This window comes from Cynocephalus volans, chromosome 6, assembly GCF_027409185.1.
Source record: "Cynocephalus volans isolate mCynVol1 chromosome 6, mCynVol1.pri, whole genome shotgun sequence".
NCBI classification, from domain to species: domain Eukaryota; kingdom Metazoa; phylum Chordata; class Mammalia; order Dermoptera; family Cynocephalidae; genus Cynocephalus; species Cynocephalus volans.
The window spans coordinates 33,603,086-33,625,654 of record NC_084465.1 but is presented as its reverse complement, the minus strand read 5'-3'; the positions used below and the strand labels follow the sequence as shown (position 1 = coordinate 33,625,654).

The window sequence follows — 22,569 nt, the reverse complement described above, 5'->3', positions numbered from 1 at the left end:
GCCTAACATTTGTACTCTCCTCATGATATTTTAATCCCTCAGCACCAGCTCCAGATGCACTGCAAATCCAGCACTACATGGGCAACCCTTCTCAGCCTTAACTTCTTTATGCTTCAATTTCTTAATTTGTAAATGAGTTTAATTATGGTACCTACATGATAGGGTTCTCTTGAGTATTTAAAATTAAAATATATAAAGTACTTTGAACACTGCCCAGCACATAGTAGGTGCAATATTGTGCCCAACCCTGACAATGCCTGCTGTCTGCATTTTCTAAAGCCCGCTACATGTCCCTGCTGACATAGCCTAAGAGGAAAAACAAAGGGCCAAAATGGAATACTATTCAAAAGAAAAGAAGATCACAGAGTGAAAGTTTCATTTATTCTTGCCCCACTATTGTCCCATTTTCCTATGAGATCTCCCGAGAGATGAAAAGAACAAGAGCCATTGTTTAAGCTCTGAAATCATTGCCAGAGGCAGACAGCCATTAGCAATAGAAGTAACAGATGTGTATGAACACTTAGGATAAACACTGAAGTGAGAGAGGTTTTCATTGGTAAAGAATATGTAATTTAGATAACATAGTATTTTATTAATCAATCAATTACCACAGAAGAAAACCACATAACCTCAACATAAACTGTCACTTAATTAAGCATTGGTGGCTAAAACACAATAAAATGTTCTGTATTTCTCATTTCTCAAATCTGTTAATCACAAAAAAGTAAGAATGCCCCAATATGAAGAATTGAAAACAAAGCAAGTCTTATCTCACATGTCATGAAATTTTTAATAACATATGTATAATGAGAGACAAATGAAATTCTAATTAAGCATGACAGCAGTGATATAATCAAGTTCCTCAGGAGACAAGTAAGCAATATGTAGAATAAAAGTGTATCAGTAAGTACTTTGGAGAAGGGCTGGCATTTCATTTTACAACAGATTTCTTAGATATGGAAGACCAGAACACTCACATCACTCCATAATTCTGTTTAAACCACAGAGTTGGTGCTGATGCTACCAGTCTGCTTACCATTTCTTCAACGTAAGGGTAAAGCATGTCTCCAAAGTACTCTGTAGCTTCAATTGGAAGCTGCGCCGGCAGATTGTCAATGGAACACATCAGAATCCCAGAGCCTTCAACACTAGCAGAAGCAATATGCTTTATTCAGATGTACAAAATTTATTTGTAAGCTTTAACTTTTCCAGATGTCTATTCCACTATATTTGCTTCATTATCATTTGTAATTTTGTACAAAAGTATGTAAGAAAATGAACAAAACTCTTCAAACAAAACTTTTTTTCAGCAACCTATCTTTCATTAAAATATAGTATATATGTATTTAAGTGTTAAAACTTGCATGTACTTTTTCTACCCAATTTTTTAATATGTTTGAGCATTTCTCCAAATTTGCATACCTTCATAAAGATGTAAAATACTGAGTATTTTAGACTAGTATATCAAGGTAAGTAAGTGATGGGTTATTATGCATCTCTCACTATCTAACAGCATTAGCAAACTCACCTGTCGTGAATGATATGCTGGTCTGCATCATACATGCAGAAGGGACGCTCTATTGTTGTACACTCAGTCATGAACTCTATAGATCCTCCCGTGTCAGCTGAAATGTCACATATTGCCACAAGTCTGAAAATAACATCAATAATACTTAGATGAGAAGATGAAATTCTGAAGTCTCCAACAAGACTAAAATGAATAAAAATGAACACTTTTATTGGAACAGTTTTCAATGTGGATGCCCAATATTTCTCAGGCTCTTAGGCTTTTTTTCCTACAGGCCAGTCTTCTGGACACTGTGTTGTCCTGGGATACAGATAATCTTCCCATTGTGAATTTTAGTCTCCAGAAGAAACAAAAGAAAGAAAGAAAGAAAAAGAGAGAGAGAGAGGGAGGGAGAAAAGAGAGAGGGAAGGAGGGAGGAAGGAAGGAAAAAAGGAACGAAGGAAGGAAGGAAGGAAAGAAGGAAGGAAGGAAGGAAGGAAGGAAGGAAAAAGGAAAGAAAAGAAACGAAACCAAAGTGAGGAATTCCTTTCCTAGAGAAATCATTGACAACAGACTAAGCTAACATAGTTAGCCAACTCACCAAGATTGAATTACACTACCTTCACTCTGCTTAGTACAACATAATTTTACATGTGATTACATGGAAATTTCTAGAATTATGAAACAAAGTCTCAGTCCAGCATTTGAAAGCCTTCGGAGGTTGACCACAATTTTTCTGTCCAACCACCACTTACCACTTGTCAATGTTGGAGCTCAGAAAATGACACTCCACCATATAGCATTTTGGCATGCTGAGTACTTTGAACTAAAAGATATTGGAAGGCCTCAGAAGCAGCATGTCTCTCTGACCTTCTGTTGCCCTCCCGTTTTCTGACTCTCTTTCTCATCAGAAGCCAGTCATAGAAACCAGAATATCTCTTCCTCAAGGTGGGTCATAGAAACTAGAACCCTTCTTCCCCAAAGCAAACCATAAAACCTAAAAATATTACTCTAACCTTGCCCCTGCCTTCCTGTGTAGAAGCTGGCCATAAAGAAATTCTCTGACCTACCTTGTCTGATACTAGGTCGGAAGACCCTTTTCAAGAGGGGTTCTGCCCCATACACATTCCATGTGTAGCAATGCTACACAGAGAAGCCAAGAAGAATATGAGCAGACAGGCCTTGCTGGGTTTCCCCCCTCAGTCTATTACCATTAGATATACCCTTTTGTCCAATCACATTTCTACATAGCTGTCCATTCTTCATCAGACCTAAGCATAAAAACTAGAGTTTTCCCAGGTCTTTAGGTCTTCATTTCTGAAAGCTCCATGTCATGTAAAACTTGATTGAATAAACTTGGTATGCTTATCTCTTGTTAACCTGTCTTTTGTTATTGGAGTGTCAGCTGTGACCCTTATGATGAGGCTGAGGAAAAGTATCATATCTTTCTGCCCCTGCACCTACATAAACCTGTACTAGAGCTAGACTATCTCACTCAGTGTCTTCAGTTGCGCTTTGGTGGCTCCATATTTCATCAAGCACCTATCCTATCACTTGTAATTCTCATTCTCCTTCCTCCTCCTCTCAAAGCTTTGCTGAGCAGTGTTCCCACTTTCTTCTAAACTCCTGTGATATGAGGGTACTTTAAAAAGTTTGTGGAAAAACAGAACTAAAAGATAATGTGAACCTTCCCCATGAACAACTTAAAGTATTCTCATATTGTTGCTCCTAACATTCCCTTGGCATTTACTTGATGTCAGCTACATGCTTGGGGGCTGCAAATATATCCTTTACTCTTCTCTGTCCTTCAGCTTAGCAGAACGCTAGGCAGACCAGGAGTTCCACAAATATTGACTGATTCATTAATTAATTCAACATTTAATAATTATTTGAATGCCTGTTCAAATAATAATTAAGTTCTAATAATAATTAAGTTCTAGTAGGAGGGAGAAAAATCATAAATTTATTTTAAAAATAGAATAATAGACTAAGAGAGATGGGAATGGGGACATAGGAGAAGACTTCTCTGAGGAGGTTGCTTTGGAGCTGCATATGTAGCCCCAGAAGTCAAAAGAAGAGAGTTTCACAAAGGAGTGAAGGTTGACTGTGTCAAATGCTGCCAAGAGATCAAGTAAGATAAGGCAGAAAACTCGTCATTAACAATTAAGTCCTGTGATAAGTGCAGATATTATATTCTTTGATCCCCTAGTAATAGGCTGCTGATAAACTGCCATTGTTGCTAAAGCAAAGTCCTTACTTGTGTGGTAAAGTGGGGCAGCCTTCAACACCAGCAACTGAGGACTTGCTTGGAGCCAGGAGACTCTGAGCATCTTGGCGGGTTAGTAGGCGAGGGGTGTTTTGTTCCCAGTAGATTCCATTAATTAAACAAGTTGTATAGGGTGCAATCTGTAAATCAAGTTCCAAGTGCAATGAAATAGGAAATAGCCCATTTTAATACAGTGTCCTTAAGGAGAGCTATCAGTAGAGTCCAATCATCATGTCAAAGGGACAACTGTACTCCCATGTTTATTGCAGCTCTGTTTACAATAGCCAAGAGCTGGAACCACCTGAAATGCTCATCATCAGACGAGTGGATAAGGAAAACATGGTATACTTACACAATGGAATACTACTCTGCTAAAAAAAAGAACGAAATACTGCCATTCATAGCAACGTGGATGAACTTAGAGAAAATTATATTAAGTGAAATAAGCCAGGCACAGAAAGAGAAATACCACATGTTCTCTTATATTTTTGAGCTAATAAAAATAAATAAAGAAAGAACAAAAAAATATACAACAATCACAATAATTCATTGAAATTTTTAAGAGAAGAGAATAGAACTGAGGTTGCCAGGGATGAGAAAGGAGGAAAGGGAGGGGGTAAAGGGAGGAATTGATATAGAGCCACAAAAATCAATTACATTGTATAATGATAAATAAAAATAAATTAATTAATGAATTAATTTTAAAAATGTATTTAAATTGGGATAAATTAATTAATTAATAAATAATAAATGTTACTTCTATTGAACTTTTTTATTTTTCCGGTCAGTGGCCATCTTTTGATGTAAACATAATAAATACCCACCTAGATCTCAGTGTAGAATCACCCCATGGTAGAGAAATATATGAACATAACACATATACAAATACTGTATTTTCATTTTATAATGTATTACATAGCAAAGAAAATGGAAAGGACAGAGAGTCAAGTGACCTAGAACTCTATTTCCAACTTGACCACCAGTAGGGTGTAATCTAAATCATGTTACCACAACTTCTCTGGGCTCTATTTTCCTTACCTGCCAGATGGGGATAATAACATACCCCATTCCTCAAAGTAATGCTGTGAAGATTAAATCAGATAACATCTGTAAGCTCCACGGAGAAATGTGCTACATACATGCCTACACGGAAACTAGGTTATTACAAGTTTTAGGATGTATCCAATCACCAATACTTCTGTGATTGGGGAAAAGAGAAGGGATGGAAATTTAGCAGATTCAGAATTTTTCAGTTTGAAACTAGTTTTACAATTTTTGTTCTACAAACATCTCAAGTTAAAGGTAAGAGTCTTTCTCTCTAACATGCTCTACATTCTATAACAACTAAATTTCATATCAGAATCTAAAAATGCTATGTTGTTAAACATATTTAAAATTATTGAAAGCATGCCTTTCCACAGTAACAATAAATGCATGCAATTTTTGTTCTGTTTATTTTTTGGCTTGTTGGTTTGTTTGGGGGAGGATTTCTCCATGGCTAATTACTACAGAACACACATATTGTACTCCTTATAAGATGAGCCTAATGTGTCCCCATTAGAAGGATTTGATTGGTAAGTAGCTTGTTCACACAGGAGGGTGGTCTGTGCTTATGTAGCCACACTATTTCATGGTGGCCCTGTAATCAACGGCATGTATTTCAAGATGGCTGGCTGAGGCTATGATGGCAAATTGTGGCCATAGAAGGGATATACCTATGTTGTCTTTGCCAACAGCGCTAACTAGTCCAGGATAAACAGAGAAAACAGAAATCCACAGTAAGTGGCTTAGAGGTATTGGGCCCATGCAGATCTGAAGTAGAAACAGAGGCAGTGAAGCAAAGGGTGCATCCACAAAAACCACCAAAACTATTAAGTAAAGACCACTCCAAACACCGACGAAAGCCAGCAAGTCCTAAGGCCAACTTTTGACACCGAACGGACTCACAAATCGATATGGGGAACTGAAAACCAATGTACACATTCATAATTTCCCTCCCTGAAAGGAGCCTTGTAGTGCATCATAAGCAGCCAATTCAACAGCTGAATATGATACTCACATCAGTATTAAAACGACTTATGTAGCGCTCAGGATATTTGTCATATTCCACAGGATCGTAAATGCCATCTGTTTTTCTGACAAGATGGTGATGGCGACTTAACACTGTCCCATATACTTTTCTGAGGTCTTGCAGAGGAGAAAGAAATCAGTAAAACTGGTGACAAATGATAAGGATTTACAGTGATTAAATACTGTAACACAGAGACTGTTAAAAACAGTAAAAGTTACAGTCGCCCCTTGCCCCTTACCTCCAGTTTGGGAAACTTCTTTTAATTCATGGGGCTCTACATACTCACAGGGTAGCTCATTAAAGATTTCCTGGGCTCCCTATAAATAACACATGAGTAAAATTCCAAAAATCAATAGGAAAGAGCCAACATGGTTTCCTGCAAAGATACCAACTCATTTATCCCACATTATATACTCCTCGTCCCCCGACCTCCAACCAGAACTGCCACACAATATAGATGAGCTACTTCCACACAGCCTACAAACCAGCTTTTATTCCAGTTTGAACAACACACAGTAGAAGGGGCTCTAATTTTTTTTTTACTTAAATTACTCAAGTATCAATAAGAGCATTTATATATGAGGGCACAATAAAATATTTCTATCTACTTTTTGATTCATTGCAAAAATTACTTTAAATGGGCAAACTATATTTCCTACAAAAGAAAAATCAGATGCTTACCTCACAATATAATAGTAAAAGTGATGTCTTATTTGTAAAATATTTTCTTTGAAGAAATAGGTATTTTACAAGTTTCTATGGGAGATTACAAACGTATTCTTAAAATCATCCCAGAAGAAAGTATTAATTCCAGTCTTGAATTAATTTTCCCAATATCTTAGTGGCAAAACCCCATGTAATCTTGAAAAGTGTACATTCTGGGGTCACCTCCAAACTTTTGGACATCTCAGTGATGGAGATAAAACAGATCACCCTAAGAACAGACCTTTACACCATTAACAATAAATCACCCCTTTATAAAAAGAAAGAAAGAAAAAGTGTTTCAAGCTTTTTTTTTTTTTTGTCTTTTTCGTGACCGGTACTCAGCCAGTGAGTGCACTGGCCATTCCTATATAGGATCCGAACCCGCGGCGGGAGCGTCGCCAGGCTCCCAGCGCCACACTCTCCCGAGTGCGCCATGGGCTCGGCCCGTTTCAAGCTTTTGATAGCTTGGAATCAACAAAATGTTTGGACCATAATATGGACTGAAGTGTGTTCCCCAGATCTTATGTATTAGAAGCTTGATCCCCATTGTAACTGTTGAGGGTGGGAAATCCTATCACGGTAATTGAAATGTGGGCCTTGAAAAGGTGGTTGATAGTTTAATGTAGGTCATGGGCATGGTTCTGAGGGCTTTAAAAGGAGAGGGCATGAGGAGCTATGTCTATCTCTGTGCTTCAGCCATTTTGCAGTGTGATACGCTGCATCACTGAAGTCACTGGCAAAGAAAGCTCTCACCAGTAGTGTTCCCTGGACATTGGACCTCAGACTTCCCAGCCTCTGAAACTATAAGCAATAAGTAATGTCTCTTTATAAATTACCCAGTTCCAAGTATTTCTGTTATAAGCAACATAAATGGACTAATATAGACCATTACCACTCTTCACTATGAGAAAAATACAGTTAAGAAGTATCCAAAATAGAATGCCCATTCATTCTATTTGAAATGCCCACAAAATGCCCACATTCTTTGGATTAGTATTAGTTTCAGACAGTGTTATGGAAAAAAGGTAGGTAAAATTTACCTTGGATACATTACCAGTCCCCGTGAACACAAATGTTAAGGGCCCTATAGACTTTGGCATCAACCCCAGAGATATTTCATAGCCAGCGTCACGGACGGCTTGCACAGCCTGACTGCTGTTCCTGTAGTTATGGGCCATGCCAATGTGCTGGAAGCAAGCACACACGATTCAAGTCAGTTCACCAGTTGAGACATTTTTCTATTCTTAAAGTGTAATATATACTTTCAAAAAAATAAGCAAAATAACCATCTCTCACCATAAAAGGTGTGTGATGTCCCAAAGCAAGGAGCCTTAAACCCATTCCATGTAAAATGTTGATCATCCCTATTGCAGAATCAGACCAATAGAAAGACCATTAGTTGGGAGGAGCTGAGGCTGTTCTCTCTGCTGGGTGCCCCGAGGAAGAACAGACCATAACATCTCAGATTTGGAAGGGGCCTCAGTGGAGCTGATCCATCCCTCAACTTTCTGCCATCAAATGCACTAACCCAGCAGCATCCTCATCTACGCTCTAATTATACCGAACTTATTTCTGTTCCTCAAAACTGCTCTTTCTCTCCTCTTCCCTTCCGGCTTTGCATACTTCTACTCTCGCTGTTCCCTACTTCCTTGAGTAGTTTTTAATCATTCTTCAGACCTCAGCTTCAAAAGCACTTTTTTAAAGGAGCTTCTCCAACAGCCAAGTCCACTTAAATGCCCTTCCTGTAGCAATTAACACTGACATTGTACTTGTATGTTTACTTGCCTAAATACTTCACAAAGAATAAGAACCACATCCTTGGTGTGGTGCTACTTCTGAATGTGGTGGCTTCTGAATTAATCAAGTTATTTATGATGTATTAATTCTCTCCAGACAGACGAAATTCCTCTGGGTGAGTCTTGAAAGACCCTAGGAAGAGCAGTCATCAGAGGTCTACCTACCTATCACTGCTTCCATATTGAGAAACTTAATTTTCTGTTACTTTAATAAAGCTGATTTATGTGTTGGGTAAGAAAAGGTACAAACTGAGGATTAAAATAAGAAACAATGAATTGCTTCTAAGTGAAAAGAATTTCATGAGTTTCAAAATTTTGCTTAGATTTCTTTACTATTTCAGAAGCAGGTTAATTAGGGTAAAATTTATGGATTTTCTGAAATTGCTCAGTTCTAAAAGTAGATAATACTTAAAATTTTTCCAACCTATTTGTGTGACAATTTTTTGAGTAAATGGTAGGAAAAGAAAGAGTGCTATTTGTATAAGTACCCTAGGATTCCAAATAATTTTATTTTTTGCACAATTAAATATGATACTACCAACCATATTTTTTGAGGAATACAGTTTAATAAGAGTTTAAACCCACGGCGGCAAAGGCAGACTGGTCAAGATGAAACCTCAGTGACATAAACCACAATGAGGAATCTTCCACTTTCTTATGTAACAAAGCCAAACAAATAATGCCAAAATTATGACCTTCCTTATTAGGCCTTTGAATCGTCTAATATGCTACAGAGCTATGACATATTATGGTACTTTTCAACTGAAGAAGGTTCAAAGTACTACCTGGGACAAAATATCAAGCAGAGTTTTTTCCCATACTCCAGCTGTTGTTCTTTCTAGACTGTTCCTCTGTCAGTTCCTACCCCTGTACTTTTTCTCCACTTTTTTTCTGTCTTCTACTTCCCATTATCTCCTTATCAAACTGCTCTCTCCTTCTAACCTTCCAAATGCAACTACCTAAAAAGTCAGAGCCTGTTTATAGTTGTTATGTTTCTCCCTGCTCTTTTTCTTTTTAATTTTTGTAATAAAATATATTTTAACAATTTATTTTTGTACTCTACTCCTCCCATATTCGTCACCCTCCAGCATACTCCCATTTTTACTTTTATCTCTGGAAATAAACACTCTCATCCCCTTGCCGCAGAAGACAGAAAACACACAGTTACTTCCAAATCTAGAGTGTGGACAACGTAGGAGCCCTGGCATACCTACCTGCCACGCCTGCCCACTGTCCAAATGCCACCACCCGTGTTCCTCTGTGATCCACCATTTTCTCATAATCAATAAGTCGAATTTCCTGACAAAAGGATAAAAAATTTCTCAACCACATCCATCAAGCTTAACTTCAAAGAATAAAGTACATATACAAGCAAGTAAGTAGTTCACATTTTTTCCTCTTAAAAAATATATTTTGACTTGTTAACATAAGTTACCACCATCAGGTGCACCATAAAATATTTAGAAAATGTCAGATCACAAACCAATTGTAGATTTGTAATTAGAGATGAAAGAATGGCCCTAGCGGGTGCTAAATGCCCTTTGGAGTTAGGTAATGAAATAATAAAGGCAGGAGTTTGGTAAACTTTTTGACCACTTCCCCCTCCCCCCAACCTGCCCAGCACCATCTCCAAATATATCTACAGCCTCGGTCATCCTCACGCCTTTCCTTCTGGTCTCAAAGAAAATGACGCCCTCCTCAGACAAATCCCTGTGAACAAATCTCAGCTTTTTTCCTTGTCCTTCAAGACCACTCTTCTTGAACCTCTTTCCTAGATCATCCCTTTTGACATTGTTCCTCTGACATTCTAAATACACCTAGGTCTCTTCTACCTTAAAAATAACATTCCCTCTCAAATTCATACACAAATATCTTTCCCTGTGTCTCTTTCTCTGTCTCTGTCTCTCTTCTTCTCTTTTTCTCTCTCCATCTTTTACTGGTAAGTATCACTTAAAAAGTAGCACATGCTGCCTGCATTTCTCTCCCTCACCTTCACTAAAAACATTCTTTCTCTTTCCTTGGAAACCTTTCCTTTCTCTTGGGAATGTTTTATTAATTCATGCTTAACAGCTATTGAGACATTGTAACCACAGAATGTTTTAAACAGTCATTTTATTTCCTCAAAGATCATATGATTTTTACCATATTCATGAATTTAAACATGTTTAACATTCATTCATCTCTGAGTAATTGGTTACAAAATCCTACCAAAAAGCAGTCCTGCGGGGTCTGTCTGTTTTTATTAATTTTCTTGTAATGATCAAAAGTTCACATAACAGAAAAAAAAAATGTTCCTAAAGTAGTTTAAAAGAGTTTATTTGCTTAAAGTGGGAGATTCTTCTTATAATTTTATTTCCACTAATTACTTTTGAGTCTCTTCTTCAGAAATGCTGTATATTAACTACCATCCAGATCTAGTGTATTTTAAATTAATAGGAAAGTATTTTATTCTCCTATATAAAACATATTTTCCTCCATTGCTTTTACTGTTTGTGAACTCTCCTATATTCTTCCTAGTCTCATGTTCTCATTTCTAATGCTCTAACATCCTTATCCCAGGATGTGAACCACTCCCCACACTCCTACACTCATTCCATCTTGAGGCTTTAGAGACCATCTAGTTAGTCTCTAACAACTACTAAATGTATGGCAGGAGGAGCTGCCCTCCTGAGCTTCAGATTTGTAGCCCACTTGGCTTCCCCACTAAATGTCTAATGGCACATTAAACTCAACAGGCCCTAAATTCAATTTCTTTTTTTTGTTTTTTGTTTTCGGGTTTTTATTTATTTTTTATTTTTTTGGCAGCTGGCCAGCACTGGGATCCAAACCCATGGTCTTGTACTATAAGGCTGCACTCTAACCAACTGAGCTAACCAGCCAGCCCCTAAACTCAACTCTTGACCTTCCATCTAAGACTGCTCCTTTTGCAGTAGCACTCTCTCAATCTATGGCAACCTCTTCAAGTTGCTCAGGCCAAACCTTAGAATCCCTGACTCCTCTCCTTTTCACACATTCCATCTTCATTTCATCAATGAATCCTGTAGGAGTTGCCTCTAAAATACATCCAGGACTTGTCCAGGTATCAAAACTCCCACTTTTACCAGCCAGGTGCAGTCCACCATCACTTGTTGCCTAGAGTCTAGTCTAGCATAGACTACAGTCTTTTATCAAACTTGTTCTCCTCCTTCCACCTCCAACTGTTACTCACACAGAATAAGCATTTCAGAACATGATCTACTCTAACCCTCTACTCCAAAAGACCCTCAGGCCTTTGTACAACTACTCTCTCTGCTTGGAAGATTCTTTCCAGAAGGGTATGGCATACTTGGTTGCCTCCTTCAAATTTTTGCTCAAATGCCACCTTCACAATGAGGCCTTCCTTGACCACCCTATCTCAACCAGCATTGTCCAGTGCCCAGCACTTCTTTTCTCAGTATTATATTCATTTCCGTTACACACATCACCAAGTGACATATGAGACATCTTATTCATTTATCATTTGATTCCTCCCACAAGAATGTAAGCTCTGTGAAGATGGGGATACTTTACTGTTTTGCTCTTTTATTGCAGTGAACAGTGTCAGACCCATTGCAGGCACTCACTAAATATTTGTTGAATGAATATCCTGTATTTTAAACAGCTACTAGCTTTTCCATAGTACTTATATCTAAAAATAAAAATTGTTTTTTTCCCTTATGAATGTCTATACATGTAAAAATCATCTCTAGTCCAGTTCTGGCACCACAGAGCTGTGCAACCTCAGTCAAGACACTTCACCTCTCTGGGCGCCATCTGAAAAATAAGATAGTAAGTTTTATGATCCCTGAGGTTATTTTCATATCTAAACTTCTATTGTGGTAGTATCTGCTCAATTTGGTTTATAAATTGGTAATCATTTAGGGAAAAACATTTTTTCCACTTCAGAATATAAAAGGAATGAAATATATTTAATTTCTGTTATTACAAACTCCAAACCTGCACAGCAAAGGAGCCCTAAAGAGCAGCAGAATTATTCAAGTACTAACTCATAGATCATCTTTCCTATTGAGGTGAATACTATATTTCCTAGATGCTGAAAGGAAACTAAAACTCCACTTGAGAGTTAAAAGTAAAAATAAATAAATACACACAAAAAAACTTTCTGCATTAACATTTATGAATATTGGTTACTAATTACCTGTTTTAGAATCTCATCCAACAATCCCATATTGGCCTCCTGAGCTTTTATTGTGTGGGAAAAGAATGCATAAGTCTTCTTGGACATTAATTTTTCCTCTGCAGGTCTTTTAACTCCCAAAATTAAACAAGCCTCAGAAATATCCTCCTGAAGAATGCCACCAGCTTTAACATATTCCTGGGAATGTAATTTTGGGTTAAAGATTATTCCCCTGATTTCTAGTACTCATATTTTCTATAATGCTTCCATAATGGTAATCAAAAGAGCAAAAGAGAAGGGAGAAAAAAAAGGGAAATCTCTTCCCTAAAGAAGAATGACCACAAATAAACTTAGATGAGTGATAAAATCAGAAAGTCATCACTTTGCAAGCCTCCACGTAAAAACTGTTTCAGGCAAAGGTCAGTTGAAAAGTTGTTAAGGAACAGGGATTCATAGGTCTCAAAATACCACCCCACTGATGATTCGGTAATTACAACCACCTCAACCAAGTGATCAAACATCCCTAACCATGGGAAAACCTGATATTTTTGCCTTTAGTGTGATGCAATGGGAAGAACATATACCACTTTTGTTATATTCATGCCAAGAATGTTTAACCTGAATCTAATCACGAGAAAATGACCAGACTACTTCTGTCCAGAGGCAGAACTTCTAGAAATCCTATTCTCTTCAAAGAAGAGTCAATGTCATTAAAACACACGAAACCAGATAGGGAGGTTCTGTTCTAGACTGAAAGAACTAAAGAGACACAACAAAATGCAATGAAGCTTAAACCTCAATTAAACAAAAAAAATTTGAGACAATGAGGAACTGGAACATAGATTGTATGGGATGGCATTATGGAACTATTAATTTCTTGGTTGTAAAAATAATATGATAGTTATGTAGGAAGATGATTTATTCCTAAGAGAAGCATTCCATTGCATTTAGTAATAACATACTATGATGTCTGCAACCTCCTTTCAAATGGTTCAGGAAAGAAAAAGTATATGTATATATGTATATCTCTAAAATTGGAATAAGAGTCAAATCTATATGATAGGATTATTTTAAAGAATAAACAAAATGAAAAATGTAAAGTCTTCTCAAAGTGGTTGGCAAGCTACATTCTCATGAATAAACTCTACTCAAAGAAGCATTCTCTGGGTTTGAGAGGGGAGGTGCTCAGTTTCAAGGGATAGGGCTTCAGGCCACTCCCCTGAGTCTCAAGTCACTGCCTTCAGATTCAAGTTTCATCGAAGTCCTGAGCGTGACGAGTAGCACCCATTTTCGGCCCCAGCAGTAAAAATTGAGACCCAAGGGGGTGGACTTATGTAATCTCAATAGCTGAGCATGCTCAGTAAAAAGGAATTTATCCCTTGGATGACCTCCCACTGGAGGCACTAGAGAGCATAGCATATATTTGAATATATTTGATGCACGTGATGGAATTTAACCAATGAGCATGCTCTAAAAGAGACCAATTGAGCATGTGCAAGACTAGGTTACATAAATGAGAACCACCCCCTTAGTTGAATATTTATTAGCTAGCATGAATATATATTAGATAGCAAAACTGTAAAAGTGATAGGAGGGACTGTAGCTCACTCTCTTGGAGTCAGCGCACACCTCACCTGAAGTGTGTATTTCTTTCTTTTTGCATTAAATTTGGCTTTAGCAAGCTGCTGTTTACTCTAGAGCCAGCCTGCACTTTGTGAACGTGGATTTCTTACTTTTGTATTAAACTTGGTGTGGGCCCTGCTCAGTCTCTGGAGCTATGCCTCGTTATCTCTGTGAAATCTGTATTCATTACTTTAAACCTGTTCTCACTTTCTACTGTGACTCTGCTCTTGAATTCTTTCCTGTGGCGGAGTCAAGAACCTGGTAAGAGGATAAGGCGGGTTGAGGTTGGCTATGGGGCCTCTCCAGACCTTCTCCTCTGTTACCAGGCACACAAATGGTGTCTTAATTGACTCCTAATCCCAGAACCAGTGCCGCACAGGAAGGAGAGAATGACTGAAAGATATCATCTTCTACAAGTGAAAGCAGTCCTTTATCCCTCAGCTGGAGAAAGCATGGAATGGGGTGAAAATAATGCTTTTAACTAAAGAAATGAAAGTGACACTATCAAACATTTTACTTTCATTCAGATGCTCCTTAATTTTCACACACAGGTTCATTTTATTCCCACATATTTTAAAATTAGCAATATTCACCTTATCATGAATGGCCCGCCGATTTGAAGGCTGTATCAGGACCTTGTACCCCAGACTGGTGATCCCTTTGATGTGCTTGGGAGCCAGAGGGGCCCTTCTCTCCCAGGCATTCACATCCTCCCGCCTGAGGGCTACCACAGGTTTGTGGTGAAGACCTTTGGAGAGGCTGACCCCCAGTCTTCCCAGTTTGGTCCTAGGCACTCGCAGCATCTTGAAACCTGGTGACTGTAAAGGCAATGTAAGAGAACAGGGCAACAAAAGGCAGGAGGGCTTACAGATCAGTTCTGGTCTCCTTAGAAATCTGCTGTAAAATACAACTGACTACATGTACGAGATAGAGAAGGGAGGGAAAAACAAGTATTCCTTTATCCAAACAAACCCAAATTTCCAAAAATGAGGTTGTTTAGTTTCAAAATTTTTTTTAAAATGTTTAGAGCAACTATGTGACACTAACCAATAACTGCTAAGCCAAAATAGCTTTTTTCAATATATGTCTTATCAAGCATCTATTCAGCACAAAAATTTTAAACAAATTAGTCTACATGCAAATCCAGGAAGATAATAGAAAGCAGGACTTTCAGACTGGTCCCAATTTTGATGACATAAAGCTTAAAATCCTTATAATAGTATCCAAATTTCTTCTTAATTTAGTGCCAGCGTCTTTCCAACTTCATTTCTGATGATTCTCTAAGCAAGTACTACTCTGTGTTCTGCAACTTCGTGTTGATCAATAAACTGCTTTTTTACTGGTCCATGATACAATGTACACAGAAATAGAAAGTAAGCATTTAGAAACCTTTATATCATATGATTGTTTTTCTAGTAATTCATTGTTATGGAATTTTATAAAAGTATTGGTCTTCAACAGATTGGAAATTTAAGAAAACCAACCAACCAATCAAACCTGTTCCTTCATCACAGGTGTTAAAAGTTTAGCAATCACAGCCCTAAACCACCTTACCCCTACCTTTGACACCCAGCCTCACCCTCGCTGTTCTGCTTCTCTCATCTAAACATGCTATTCTGCCTTTCTGGGTTTCCTCTTCAAACCACACCCTCCTACCATTGCATTAAAACCAACCTGCCTCAACTAGTTTTCTAAATCCCATTCATTTATTCAATCAAGACATTCACAAAAGGCTTACTATGTGTTCTAGGCAGAGTAGATTTTATAAAAAATTTTAAAGCATAAATATCTAAGCCTAACAGTATTCTATCCCTCTTTAAATGATTACATCACATTTTGTAGCCAAATGTCATTTCAGATGATAATTTGCTGAATCATTTGAATGCCAAAACTTAGTTTTCTATGTCAGGTTGGCAGCAAAATATCAGGACTAAATGATTTTACATCTTCTAGAAACTTTGCACCTATTACTGCTAGCATATAGCAAAAATCTATGAAACACATTTTTGTTAAATTAGACTGTAATCTCTAAAGAGCACCCAGCTTATATGAGTAGATGGGAAAGGTTTGACCAAACAAGCACACAAGTACATTTCCTAGGAGCAAACAAGTACTTGCTACCTAAATAGTGAATTTATAGGACACTTCACAACAGAATAAAAAACAGAGCAAACAGCAAGGAGTCCAGCTAAGAAGGCTTTAGGAAAAGAAGGCCAAGAAAGGAAAAAGCTGGACACAGCAAGGGAAATTGCTGATAATCAGTTCAGGCTTTTACTCAGGCTAAATATAGATGCCAAAATAGATGATTAACATCTCAGTAAAACACTGCCATATACTGCATCTAGTTTTCAGTTTATTCATATAATTTTGTTTTTTTTTTAAAAAAAACAGACTACATTAAACCCAAGCCCCAGCCTATAACATTGTCTCCCCGAGCCAAAGAAAAAATGGTAATGTCCCATAGCACTTGAATTCTTTTGTCCCTAGATAAAATCAATTCCAAAGACAGTAAGTACTTTGAACACACACATATGTCCAGAAACGGTCCCATCTTCCCAAAAGCGGCTGTGTTTGGTGAACTCACAGGTGACTACATGACCTTGTATCCTACATTCTGAGTAGCAAATTCTTGGCCCTAAATAAGGGAATGTTTAGATAATTTAATCCCGCCTCTCAGCCCAAGCTTGATTTATAGCCACAGCCACCGCTCACTTAGTGACAAGCCTTCTTCCTCCTTTCCGCCCCGCCACCTCCCTTGTCTGGAAGTGGGGGTCTGGGCACAAGGAGACCCGCGCATGCGCGCGCGCACACCACAAAAAACACACACATACATATTGGCAGAGAATTTGTATAGGGACTACTAAAAGAAAGACAGAAGTGGCCGGACTGAACTTCTGGAATTCATTTGGGAAGTTACTTTTACTTTCACTTTTTGTAAGGAATTCTTAAATCATATTTCTGTAACTTTCATTTTTTAAACAAATATAACAATAGTTACATTGATTAAACATAAGCCAAGCACTATGCTGAGCCCTTTAGAAACATTATCTCATTTTCTCCTGACAAAAATCTTACTAAGCAGATGCTATTATCATTTCCACTTCACAGATGAAGAAACTGAACTGCAGTGTAATTGGAGCAGTTGCTGTTAGGCAGAAGCAGGACGCCTAGGTTAACGTTTATAACACTGGGATTTTCTCTTCTTGGCAAAAGCCTACAGATCCACACCACGTAGATCTGAGGCACGCTGTTACTCCAGCCAGCTCTTGTTTCAGAGAGAAACCAGATTCATATGACATTGACTTTAATAGTTATAGTAAATTATCGGTTCTCCCCTCAGCGTGTGGTGCCTCTCTTGCCATTTTCCTGTGTTGTGCTGTGAAAATCATTCCTGAGTCCCCACCAAGGTAAATTCTAGATTTCTAGGTGCTTAGAAAAAGGGTTTTATTATAGCAGGTATTACTGTTCGTAACTGCTTGAACCTTGCAACTTGGTCTCAGCATAGAACTTTCTGGTCACCTGTCATCAAGAAACAGGTAACAGTGAGGATTTCTGAGTTGCACCACAGGTGTCTGGTGTTTCATGGAAATGCCCAGATGTGCTGTTCTGGTTTTCCCTGTCCTGGATTTTGTTGTCTTTTTCAAGACTACCAGGAAGTAAACGCGATGTTTGTTTCTGGCGATGCCTTCAATGAATGAAGCAAGGCGGGAAGATCCTGGCTCCCACTGGCTCTAGTGAGGTCAACTGATGGCGCTGGGTGCTGATAATAGCTGAGCCAGGAGGACGCAGAAAAGCAAGAGGAGGAGAGAGGAAGAAAAGGAGAAAGCTAGAGAAAATAAGAAGAGGAAGACAGAAAGAGAAAGAGAGGTGTCACACAGGCAGGAGTGGGGAACAAGACCCTTTCCCTGACAAATTCTAAAGCCTTCACATATAACATTTGAAAGTCAACGTTTCAAATGTAAAAATGAAATTTAAAAGATTTCTTCTTTATGTTTTTGTAAAACAAGAACTTTACTGAGGTATACATTCTTACTTATCTAGTATTGATCAGGACTTTGAAATGTCTCTAAAAGTCATGAGAATATTACAGCAAATGGTACAGCAACATGCTGAGATAGGAAGACCGTCAGTAGATGGTCCTCTCACTAACAACAGAATATACTATATCATACCTCCTTACCTCTCTTTCCATTTCTCAAGGTGGGGAGACTTAAGAATTTCTTTTAATTTACTAATTACCTAACTTTGCAATGCACATACGAGAATCAGGAGAAATCACATGCTTAAATGTTCTTCGGATTTTCTATCTTTTTCAAGAGAAATGGGGAGGAACATGATCATTATAGATAGAGGGAGAGATAGAGCCAGAGTGAGAGAGAAAGAGTGTGCACGTGTGTGCACGAGAAGAACAAGGCAAGTGAGCTTGGCACTCTGTACATATCCCACCGGTTTCTTTCAGTGACCGTGAACTATCCCATCATCATCCTAAACCACATGAAGGAACCAAAGCAGATTTTGTGAGGTGGATTCATAAAAGCTTATATCTGAGGAAAAGCCACCCTCAGGACAGAGGATCTCATTTGTGACTAGGAAGGGCCTTTCAGATGATGACTGGTCTTTTGTTCAATTACATATATAAGTACAAAAATAGTTGTTTGTCCTAGCACGAATACTTGAATAAAAGTATACTTGAATAATATATACTTGAATAAATAATACTTAAATACTATTGAATAATATTGTAATACTTGAATAAAAATATAATAAAATCCAGAACATTTCTTGATAGAGTTATCAAAATTGAATCTTTGCCCATTGATTGAGGGAGGGGTGCTTTTGATTTTCTTTCTTTAATTCAGAAAATATTTGGGAGATACTTAAGGTGTGCATAGCATGTTAGGTATTTGGTAAAGATATAAAGAAACAGCAATCCAGTTCCTGCCCATTTTCATAGAGTCCTACAGGAGCAGGATAGGTAGTTTTATCTAATTAAATGGTACCAATCAAAATCTGACGATAAATTTTCGATTACTAATTATAACTAAATATTAGAGTCAGAAAGGACCTGAGAGATCATCTAAAACCAGTTATTACAAATGAGGATAGTGAGGCCCATGGAAATAAGGGAATTTCCATTTTTCATAAAAACCATTTTCTATGCGTCTGTGAATAAGACATGACAGTCCATTGTTTTGGTTGGTATAGCTTTTTAAATGTAACTCGATGAAGCTCTTTGTCTGCTACTACTTATGCCAGAAAATGACATATATGATTTATGCAGCTTTTGTAAGAGAAGTGGGTGGAAGCAGAGCTGATGTCATCATAGGGCTTCTTATTCTTCCATCAAATATCAAAAATCCCTTAAGTCTCTCCAACACTTTCTATAGCATCACCCAACCAGAAGTTTTTAAACTTACAAACACCTACCTAACCAGAATGATGCACAAACAAATGCAAGAGCAAAAGAATGAAGAGGACTAGGCACAGCTTCTCTTCATTTCTGTCACTTCCATTGGGACATGTATAAAGGATTCATTATACATAAATTCATTCACACATTCATTATTGAAGAAATCATGGCAAATAGTTGCATCTCTAGCTCCCACAGTCAGGAATGTGTTGTTTAGATCTAATTGTTTTAGATCTTTAAAACAATTCTATTACAATATAATTCAGTGACTCAAACTGAAACTATCAAATCACATGGGGAGATTTCTCAAAGCCAAATTTTTTGTAATAATCAGGCACATATCTTGATTAAATTGGAGAGTCTAAGACTGAGTAAATGTAGCCTTGACATGAAGACAATACATTAAACTCATGGCAATGAAAATTATTTATATTTACCCTTCCAGTTCATTCAAAAAATGCAAGTATATTTACAAAGTCATGGTTTCCCAGGAAGCTCTAAATTAAATCAGAGTGGGTGGTTCCAAGGCTATGAGCCTTGGCCTACCCTACATATTTGGTATCTAGATCATAGTATTCCTGCAGAGGTTCAAAAGAGTTCCAAAATCAACAGAGCTCCTGGTGATGGCCTAGTACTAATCCAAATTCCTCCCAGCCCCAAGGCTTGCTAGAACTAGGCTTGGGCTTGCAGCAACACTGGCCTCCATACTTTCACTTCCTGTTGCAACAGTACATTCTTTTACTGCTTCCACCCTTTGTAAAAGATTTAGAAGTTAAAAAAAAAAAAAAAAAAAAAAAGGTGGATCTTAGGGGACAGGCTATATGTGTTAATTACTCTGGTCTGAGAATATTCAAAAGCCCCTCAGCTACTGAAAAGTCATCCAAAGATATAAGACCCGTGACTGTCCTGGTCTCTAGCTCTCAAATTTGGCTTCACCGAGGTGGAATACAAAGCTAGTTCTGAGTTGGAGTCTAGTCCAAAATTCTTATCTGCTTGTCTGTCTCTTTGCTAAACTGTAAATGGGTATGAATCGTATTTTATTCATCTCTGTATTCCCAATGACTGGCACCTAGGAAAACCTCAAATGTTTTAAGGAAGAATGAAAAAATAAATGAGCAAATTTAAGGACTGGCCGGTTAGCTCAGTTGGTTAAAGCGTGGTATTATAACATCAAAGTCAAAGGTTTAGATCCCCGTGCAGGGATGAAGAGGTGGGACAGTCATAGACCAATGAATGTTATGAAATATAGTATAGGATGGTGGGAAAACCCAAACCTGGCAGCTGGGATATGTAACTAGTTGTAGGGTTCCTTCTCTCGACCTCAGTTTCCTCATCTAGACTGAAATATAATACCAAATAAAGTACCTTTCAGCTGTAATCTGAAGCTTGCAGCAGGAGATGGATACCTCAGAGCAATACTGGCTCCTCTCCCCTACAAATGGCCTGAGTTCCTCAGCACCTGAACTTACTCTGTGACTTTGGTCTGTAACTTAACCTGTCTGTGCCTCATCAAATGGGAGTCATATTAATATCTACCTCTCAGGGCTGTTGTGAAGTTTAATTGAGCTAATGTGCATAAAGTGCTGAGCCCAGCCTGCCATGCCATCAACACTCAATAAATGTTAAGGAAAGAGGCTCCCAGCCTACCCATTCCTCAGAAGTGAGCACAACTACACCACTAACAGAAGACACTACTTGCCTTTCCTCTTTGCCACACACAATGCCTCCATATTAATTCTCCCCCTTACATTTTTATGAAAAAACACTGAAGACCAGTAAGCTCTCTCTTATCCTTTAGGCATGGATGTTCAAGATAAATAAAGTATTATTTTAATGATATATTTCATCAAATTTAAGATACATTTGTTCACATTTTAGCATCTCTGAAACAGGGATGCATATTACAATTGATGGCATTTTAGATTTGATGAATATGGTAATAAAATTTTTTGGTTATTTCCTATTCCCAATGTACAGAATTTTCCTGATTTGCATAGAACTCCCTGATCGCATAGAATTTTTTGTGGCCTCACCTAAGAAATTTACCACTGTCTATAATGCTATTTCTATAAGAAAATTAATAAAAGAATATTTGGAAAAATGAAAACGTTTTGGTTAAATGAGGACTGTTTACACACCAAAGATCATTTCCAAAATCTTGAACCAAGGCCTCTTAATGCTTAAAGGACTAGTCAGAAAAAAATTTTCGATCACAAATAAATAAAATTAAAGTTCTGATCACGCTGTCACCCGTAACAAGTGGGATTGATAGAAAACATGATTTTCTTTTTTTAAATTTTAACTTCTCAATATACACTGTAGTTGATTTTCATGACCCTTTACCCATTCCTCTTTCCCCCTCCCACTCTTCCCTCCCCTCCCCTAACCATATCTGAGAAGTGGGAACATTACTCATGTAAGTCAGCTTCAACAGTTGTCCTTCTAAATCACTTTGCAGAGTGACCACCAGGTTACATATACAGAAAGTCATGTAGCTCTAGGTTCACACGTCTTCATGGGGAAAGGGGGGAGGGGAGTGCAAGTGACAAAATACACAAACCCAGACACATCAAAGTGTGTCGTTTTGTTAACACAGTATTGGAAAACCACTGCAAGTCAGAGACGGTTCAGTCCTGTGTACATCAGCATAACCACAGCTGCACTTTGCCCACATGCCAATAACTGATCATCCACAATATAAAAGAAATTCATCTATGTCCAACTATGTCCAAGTTACTGAACACACTCTCTCTTTCTCCCCCCGCCCCAAACTCCCAGCGCCCTGAAATCAGCATCTGAGAAGTTCGTCTCCCCCTCTGGAAGTTGTCAGGACTTTCAGCCCCATTCAATCCACAGGGTACTTGCAAAGACCTGACAATGTAACAGCTTCTCCCCGCCCCCTCCCGGCGCAGCGCTCGCACGGGCCCGCACAGCCCTGGAGGGTCTCACGGGTTCAGGAGACCTGACGTCCAAGGCGCCCAACCTCTCCCTCCCTACGTCTGTGAGAGCGTGCGCAGGGCACAGCCGCTCGCTAG

The 22,569-nt window shown here is 38.2% G+C and overlaps 1 protein-coding gene across 2 annotated transcripts in view; it reads right to left on the bottom strand.

The window, feature by feature from the left end:
* The window catches only part of AASS (aminoadipate-semialdehyde synthase), a 48,160-nt gene that overhangs the window by 24,973 nt on the left and 618 nt on the right, over window positions 1-22,569 (bottom strand). The window contains exons 2-11 of one of the 2 annotated variants that reach the window (XM_063099468.1): window positions 14,718-14,942; window positions 12,523-12,699; window positions 9,560-9,644; window positions 7,846-7,913; window positions 7,590-7,736; window positions 6,083-6,161; window positions 5,833-5,960; window positions 3,765-3,913; window positions 1,529-1,651; window positions 1,037-1,148 (exon numbers count right to left, since the gene is read on the bottom strand). In XM_063099468.1, the coding sequence (XP_062955538.1) occupies window positions 1,037-1,148; window positions 1,529-1,651; window positions 3,765-3,913; window positions 5,833-5,960; window positions 6,083-6,161; window positions 7,590-7,736; window positions 7,846-7,913; window positions 9,560-9,644; window positions 12,523-12,699; window positions 14,718-14,927 (1,278 nt within the window). In that variant the 5' untranslated portion in view covers window positions 14,928-14,942. The remainder of the gene's footprint in view (window positions 1-1,036; window positions 1,149-1,528; window positions 1,652-3,764; window positions 3,914-5,832; window positions 5,961-6,082; window positions 6,162-7,589; window positions 7,737-7,845; window positions 7,914-9,559; window positions 9,645-12,522; window positions 12,700-14,717; window positions 14,943-22,569) is intronic. The other variant, XM_063099469.1, reaches the window with a different exon arrangement.